The sequence below is a fragment of the Panulirus ornatus genome, chromosome 42, assembly GCF_036320965.1.
Source record: "Panulirus ornatus isolate Po-2019 chromosome 42, ASM3632096v1, whole genome shotgun sequence".
Taxonomy (NCBI): Eukaryota; Metazoa; Arthropoda; class Malacostraca; order Decapoda; family Palinuridae; genus Panulirus; species Panulirus ornatus.
This window is the reverse complement of record NC_092265.1, coordinates 8,876,911-8,884,269: the sequence shown is the minus strand read 5'-3', so window position 1 is coordinate 8,884,269 and position 7,359 is coordinate 8,876,911. Positions and strand designations below refer to the sequence as shown.

Here is a 7,359-nt window from a genome sequence, read left to right as displayed (position 1 = left end):
CTTGCTTCAATCCACTGACAGCACGTCAACCCCTGTATACCACATGACTCCAATTCACTCTATTTCTTGCCCTCCTTTCACCCTCCTGCATGTTCAGGCCCCGATCACACAAAATCTTTTTCACTCCATCTTTCCACCTCCAATTTGGTCTCCCTCTTCTCCTCGTTCCCTCCACCTCCGACACATATATCCTCTTGGTCAATCTCTCCTCACTCATTCTCTCCATGTGCCCAAACCATTTCAAAACACCCTCTTCTGCTCTCTCAACCACGCTCTTTTTATTTCCACACATCTCTCTTACCCTTACGTTACTTACTCGATCAAACCACCTCACACCACACATTGTCCTCAAACATCTCATTTCCAGCACATCCATCCTCCTGCGCACATCTCTATCCATAGCCCACGCCTCGCAACCATACAACATTGTTGGAACCACTATTCCCTCAAACATACCCATTTTTGCTTTCCGAGATAATGTTCTCGACTTCCACACATTTTTCAAGGCTCCCAAAATTTTCGCCCCCTCCCCCACCCTATGATCCACTTCCGCTTCCATGGTTCCATCCGCTGACAGATCCACTCCCAGATATCTAAAACACTTCACTTCCTCCAGTTTTTCTCCATTCAAACTCACCTCCCAATTGACTTGACCCTCACCCCTACTGTACCTAATAACCTTGCTCTTATTCACATTTACTCTCAACTTTCTTCTTCCACACACTTTACCAAACTCAGTCACCAGCTTCTGCAGTTTCTCACATGAATCAGCCACCAGCGCTGTATCATCAGCGAACAACAACTGACTCACTTCCCACGCTCTCTCATCCCCAACAGACTTCATACTTGCCCCTCTTTCCAGGACTCTTGCATTTACCTCCCTTACAACCCCATCCATAAACAAATTAAACAACCATGGAGACATCACACACCCCTGCCGCAAACCTACATTCACTGAGAACCAATCACTTTCCTCTCTTCCTACACGTACACATGCCTTACATCCTCGATAAAAACTTTTCACTGCTTCTAACAACTTGCCTCCCACACCATATATTCTTAATACCTTCCACAGAGCATCTCTATCAACTCTATCATATGCCTTCTCCAGATCCATAAATGCTACATACAAATCCATTTGCTTTTCTAAGTATTTCTCACATACATTCTTCAAAGCAAACACCTGATCCACACATCCTCTACCACTTCTGAAACCGCACTGCTCTTCCCCAATCTGATGCTCTGTACATGCCTTCACCCTCTCAATCAATACCCTCCCATATAATTTACCAGGAATACTCAACAAACTTATACCTCTGTAATTTGAGCACTCACTCTTATCCCCTTTGCCTTTGTACAATGGCACTATGCACGCATTCCGCCAATCCTCAGGCACCTCACCATGAGTCATACATACATTAAATAACCTTACCAACCAGTCAACAATACAGTCACCCCCTTTCTTAATAAATTCCACTGCAATACCATCCAAACCTGCTGCCTTGCCGGCTTTCATCTTCCGCAAAGCTTTTACTACCTCTTCTCTGTTTACCAAATCATTTTCCCTAACCCTCTCACTTTGCACACCACCTCGACCAAAACACCCTATATCTGCCACTCTGTCATCAGACACATTCAACAAACCTTCAAAATACTCATTCCATCTCCTTCTCACATCACCGCTACTTGTTATCACCTCCCCATTTACGCCCTTCACTGAAGTTCCCATTTGCTCCCTTGTCTTACGCACCCTATTTACCTCCTTCCAGAACATCTTTTTATTCTCCCTAAAATTTACTGATAGTCTCTCACCCCAACTCTCATTTGCCCTTTTTTTCACCTCTTGCACCTTTCTCTTGACCTCCTGTCTCTTTCTTTTATACTTCTCCCACTCAATTGCATTTTTTCCCTGCAAACATCGTCCAAATGCCTCTCTCTTCTCTTTCACTAATACTCTTACTTCTTCATCCCACCACTCACTACCCTTTCTAAACAGCCCACCTCCCACTCTTCTCATGCCACAAGCATCTTTTGCGCAATCCATCACTGATTCCCTAAATACATCCCATTCCTCCCCCACTCCCCTTACTTCCATTGTTCTCACCTTTTTCCATTCTGTACACAGTCTCTCCTGGTACTTCCCCACACAGGTCTCCTTCCCAAGCTCACTTACTCTCACCACCTTCTTCACCCCAACATTCACTCCTCTTTTCTGAAAACCCATACTAATCTTCACCTTAGCCTCCACAAGATAATGATCAGACATCCCTCCAGTTGCACCTCTCAGCACATTAACAGCACATTATTATTATTATTATTATTATTATTATTATTATTATTATTATTATTATCGTTGTTGTTTTTATTATTATTATTATTATTATTATTGTTATTATTATTATTATTATTATATGCACAACTAAAACGAATTTAATATTCAGCAAACTAGGAATGAAAAAAAAATTAAGTTGAATGGAGAAATTCCTTGTCTTAGAGAACAGGTGAGAACTGTTTGAGAACGCGGGGGAGAAACCACCCCTGCTTTGGCATTACGATATCTAGAGCTAGCTCTCTTTTAAGAGATGTGGTCCTCGTTATCTGAACTCTCTCTCTCTCTCTCTCTCTCTCTCTCTCTCTCTCTCTCTCTCTCTCTCTCTCTCTCTCTCTCTCTCATCTCATCTCGTCTCATCCTACCCCTTCCCTTCCCTTCCGTGTGCGTCCTGTGACTTTCACCTCTCCCACCACAACTCCTCCTCCCCGTCTCCTCTCTCCCTCATCCCCATCTCCCTCATCTCCATCACTACCACCCCTCCCCTTCCCCTCCAGAGGCCAGCACGCGAAAATAAGATTACGTGTTGAGGAGGCAAGAGGGAAGGGCGTCAGCGGGCAGATAAGCCGCGGTATCGGCCTCTTATCTCACTTTTTATCTGTTTTATGCCCGCCAGTGTTGCCAAGGGCGCGTTAACCTCCCTCCCTCCCTCCCTCTCAAAGCAGGGTTGCTAAGTCCGTGCTAAGCCCCTTCTCATGATGCCTTCCTGGGAAGAAATTGCACGGGAAATTAATTTCTCGTGAGCGCTAGTTTTTTGCAATACGAGTTAATTAAAAGTGCAATCTTTGAACGAGTTATATATATATATATATATATATATATATATATATATATATATATATATATATATATATATATATATATATATATTCATTATAGTTTGTCGCTGTCTCCCGCGTTAGCGAGGTAGCGCAAGGAAACAGACGAAAGAATGGCTCAACCCACCCACCGACACACACACACACACACACACACATACACACACACACACACACACACACACACACACACACACACACACACACACACACACATATATATATATATATATATATATATATATATATATATATATATATATATATATAGTTATGTGTATAACTGTATTTGTTGTGTTTTTGTGACGACTTGTATGACAAACGCAGTAGGTACTGCATCTTTCCACAAGAATAAAGCAATAACAACTGAACTACCTTCAAACTTGTTACAGCTGTTAAGGTAACTTATCCCCCTCCCCCCTCCTTTCCCTACCTATCCCCTCCACCTCCACCCATTCCCCTTAGCCACCCGCCGCCACCACCATTGAGAACTTATTGGCAACGCTGTGTGTTTTTTTTCAGTGATCCTCAGCAGTGTTGCCAATAACTTACGGGGGCGATGCGGGTCTGAACGCGGCCGTTTCTCTCACTAAATTATCTGCACTGCCGGGCGTCCGATTAATTACGGGAGAAATATATCAAAGGGGCCGTAATGTAGGGCGCCCAGGGCGTCGACAATAGTGTTAGGAAGAAGAAAAAAGTAGAATGAATAAAGGAAAGTGAGAGAAAGAATAATATTACTATGGAAGGATGAATGACATGGGACTGTTGAGTGACTGTATAAGACAGAGAGAGAACGAGGCAGCAGCTCGGGCCAGGGAGGGAAACTTGACAGCCACTATAGGGCTGGCTCCTCCGCGCCACCGTTTCAATTCCCTTCCTGACGCCTTACGTCAGAGAGAGAGAGAGAGAGAGAGAGAGAGAGAGAGAGAGAGAGAGAGAGAGAGAGAGAGAGAGAGAATTTGCTTCTCTCTGGGCACACATGAATCTGTCACATTTAAACATCGGAATGATATATAACTTAAGAGGAATCATGAAACACGAAAATAGAAATGAGAAAGACGTTTAGTGCTGCGGAGAACCAATAAAAGATTCGAGAAATTGAATACAATATATCTGGTATAGTCTGCCCCCCGAGGTCGACCATCCAACAGAAAACGGCGTCAAATCCTAAACTTAAGTTCTCTTCAGGAGCGGAGCTAAACGCCAGTCCACAAGAAGCTATCAACACCTGTTTATGTCCACCGAAAGACCTTCCTCTGAAATTACTAACATAAATACAACCACAACAATGGTTATTATGGCTAAGGAGCATCGTTACCCCCCTACCTGCACCAGTGTTTAAGTTGTTACGGGGTTGTGACAACCATATATATGTCTTCTCCCCACGGACTATTTTCTCCCCAGTGGATGAATGGGGAGATGAATAGAGTCTTGAGTTGGTTCAGATGGGTACCCCCTTTTCTCACCAGTGGATGAATGAAGAGAAGGGAGCCAATGGATGGGATATATGGCTCTCCCTATCCCTTCACCAAAGGGTGTGAGTGGAGGAGACTAATGGTGTAGGGTGACTAGGGGTAAGGTAGGAGATATCTAACGGTACATTGTGAGACAGTGTAAGCGATAGATAGACAGATAGATACAGAAATACATAGATGAGTGAAGAGAAGGAGTGAAAGAGAGAGAGAGAGAGAGAGAGAGAGAGAGAGAGAGAGAGAGAGAGAGAGAGAGAGAGAGTGCTGGTCTACGAATACATGTGCAAGAGCTGATGAGGAGAGAGAGAGAGAGAGAGAGAGAGAGAGAGAGAGAGAGAGAGAGAGAGAGAGAGAATTATTATTCATCCTTCAACGTACACCAAATATACAATTGTATGACCACGTATGTCACCAAACGATTCTCCACCAAATATAAACTCACGACATCCCCAATAGAATGATAGATTTCTCACCAGTGCGACGACATCCCCCCACTAGAATAAAAGATTTCTCACCAGTGCGACGACATCCCCCACTAGAATAAAAGATTTCTTACCAGTGCGACGACATCCCCCACTAGAATAAAAGATTTCTCACCAGTGCGATAAATGAGAATTATTGAGGCCTTCTTACATTTACCCTTTACCCAACTCTGCGCGATAGTCTCAAAGTTCTGGGAGATAGGGCCCTCCGGCCCCCCTGCCCGTCTCAGGGATGACCCTAATTTAAGGGATTAGCTTCGGAGAGGAGGGGGGGTCACACACACACACACCCTCACACCCGCCCCTTTCTTAATTGCTATGATTATCAGTAATATCATTCATAGGATAACTTTAAAGGTAGATTCCGGTAGATCAATGGTTCCCAGACTCTTTTTTTCTTCTTCTTAAAAGTCATTACCCCTTTTTGAAAAAAGGTTCGTTCGTAATGGCCCCCCTTTATCGTATTTTATTCCAAAATACTGTGTTAGCAGTTAAAGTATATTTCATAACTGTCATAAATAAAGATGATTATTTTTGTGTTACTCTTTTGAGTACGTTGACGAAACTACACAAAAAAAACGCTTAAACTTCCTGAGAGAAAACGCACGTGTTGTGAGAGTTTAGTAAAGATATCTTTCAAAACCAGTTACAAAGTTGCTTCTTTTTTTTTTTTTTGCCCTCGCCATCTCAATGGGGTTGGGATGCGTGTGGCTGCATATCATCATCAGCCCAGCTTCTTGGTTCTTTGGTCTTGTCACCCTCAGAATACATCGCGGGGTCTTGCCCTCACCTCCGATTCGTTCCTGTATCTTATTTCGATGTGGAGAAGGTGAGAGGAGGAGGAGGAGAGAACCACCTGAGAGGATGATACAGAAGTGGGGGTAGGGTAAGAGCTGGTGGAACACTAGGGGCAACGCGTTAAGGTTGGGTTAAGTGGCTCAGCTGCCGTGCATGGCCAGGACACTATGAGGGGTCCTCCCCTTCAGACCGACCAAAAAATCTTGGCGTCTGAATCTTCCTGAAGATTCAGAAGATCTGTGTGAGCAGCAGCAGCATCGTCATCTGATGTAGGTGTCACTGGGCGCCTCCCCTCCACTTCAAATGGCTGAAAGGTCCTCCCATGGGGGCCATGGCTTCCAGTTTGGGAACAGCTGCAATAGATAGATTCAGGAAGATGTTCGGTCTGGTAACATCAGGAACGGACGATTGAATTCCAGGGGAACACTCCACGCTTGGCTCCTTCCTCTGTTCCTTTTCGAATGTAATAGTACAGGAGAGGAGGATTTCCAGCCTTCCCGCTCTCGCCCCTTTCAGTCGCCTTCTGCGACACGCAGGAGATACGCGGGCAGTGTTCTTTCTCCCTTATCCTTGTGTTCCCAGACTCCGTCTGTTTTTAAACCTATCTCACTTCATTCCATTACAGTGCTGTAATACATCATGTGGCAGCTGTGGTGCTGTATCCCGTCGAACTGTATCGATTGGATGGTGAGATCTCGTACCGTCGTGGCTGATTTAAACTCGGGATGTCGGCATTCGTAAATTTACGGTGTCTTTTGAGCTCTAGATCTGCGCACCCTACACGTGTGAATGCCTCGCCGTGTGGACTTGAGTTGCTACGAGGCAGTCCTGAAGAGAAGATATACCGTCCTGTTTTGGCCTGGGTTGGGTAGGGGACCTGCTTGTTTACAGGGGAGATCCTCAGGTCGTTTGCTGGAGTGGTTATGTTGTTGGAAGAGGTGGGGGGTTTAGGTGGGGGTGGTTAGTGGTTATCAGGGGTAAGGGGTTTGTGTCAGTTGGGGTTTAGAGTCTGAAGGTGATGGCAGTGGTGGAAAGGCCATCACCTACGCTGTGGTTGAAGATGAAGCCTATTTATATATATATATATATATATATATATATATATATATATATATATATATATATATATATATATATATATATATATATATATATATATATATGCAACATAGAAACATACATACATACATACATACATATACGTGCATTCATACATGCAATAGAGAGAGAGAGAGAGAGAGAGAGAGAGAGAGAGAGAGAGAGAGAGAGCCAGTCTATCTCTTAGAATCCAATTATCACACTTAGGCTGTGTAATTGCACGTCGGCAAAACCGCTTCTGCATTATACTTGCACTAAAGACATTGTCAGTGTGGCTGGTGGGGGTTCTTACGGGACAGTTTTAGTAACAATATTACAGGCGCTGTAATTGTAGATTGTAATGTGGGGCACAATTACAG

The 7,359-nt window shown here is 44.0% G+C and overlaps 1 protein-coding gene across 1 annotated transcript in view; it reads right to left on the bottom strand.

Annotated features, from left to right (window-relative positions):
- Nucleotides 1-1,146: 1,146 nt before the first annotated feature.
- The window catches only part of LOC139761891 (uncharacterized), a 237,616-nt gene continuing 231,403 nt past the window's right edge, over nt 1,147-7,359 (bottom strand). The window contains exon 2 of the mRNA XM_071686476.1: nt 1,147-1,696. Coding sequence (XP_071542577.1) covers nt 1,683-1,696 — 14 coding nt within the window. The 3' untranslated portion in view covers nt 1,147-1,682. The remainder of the gene's footprint in view (nt 1,697-7,359) is intronic.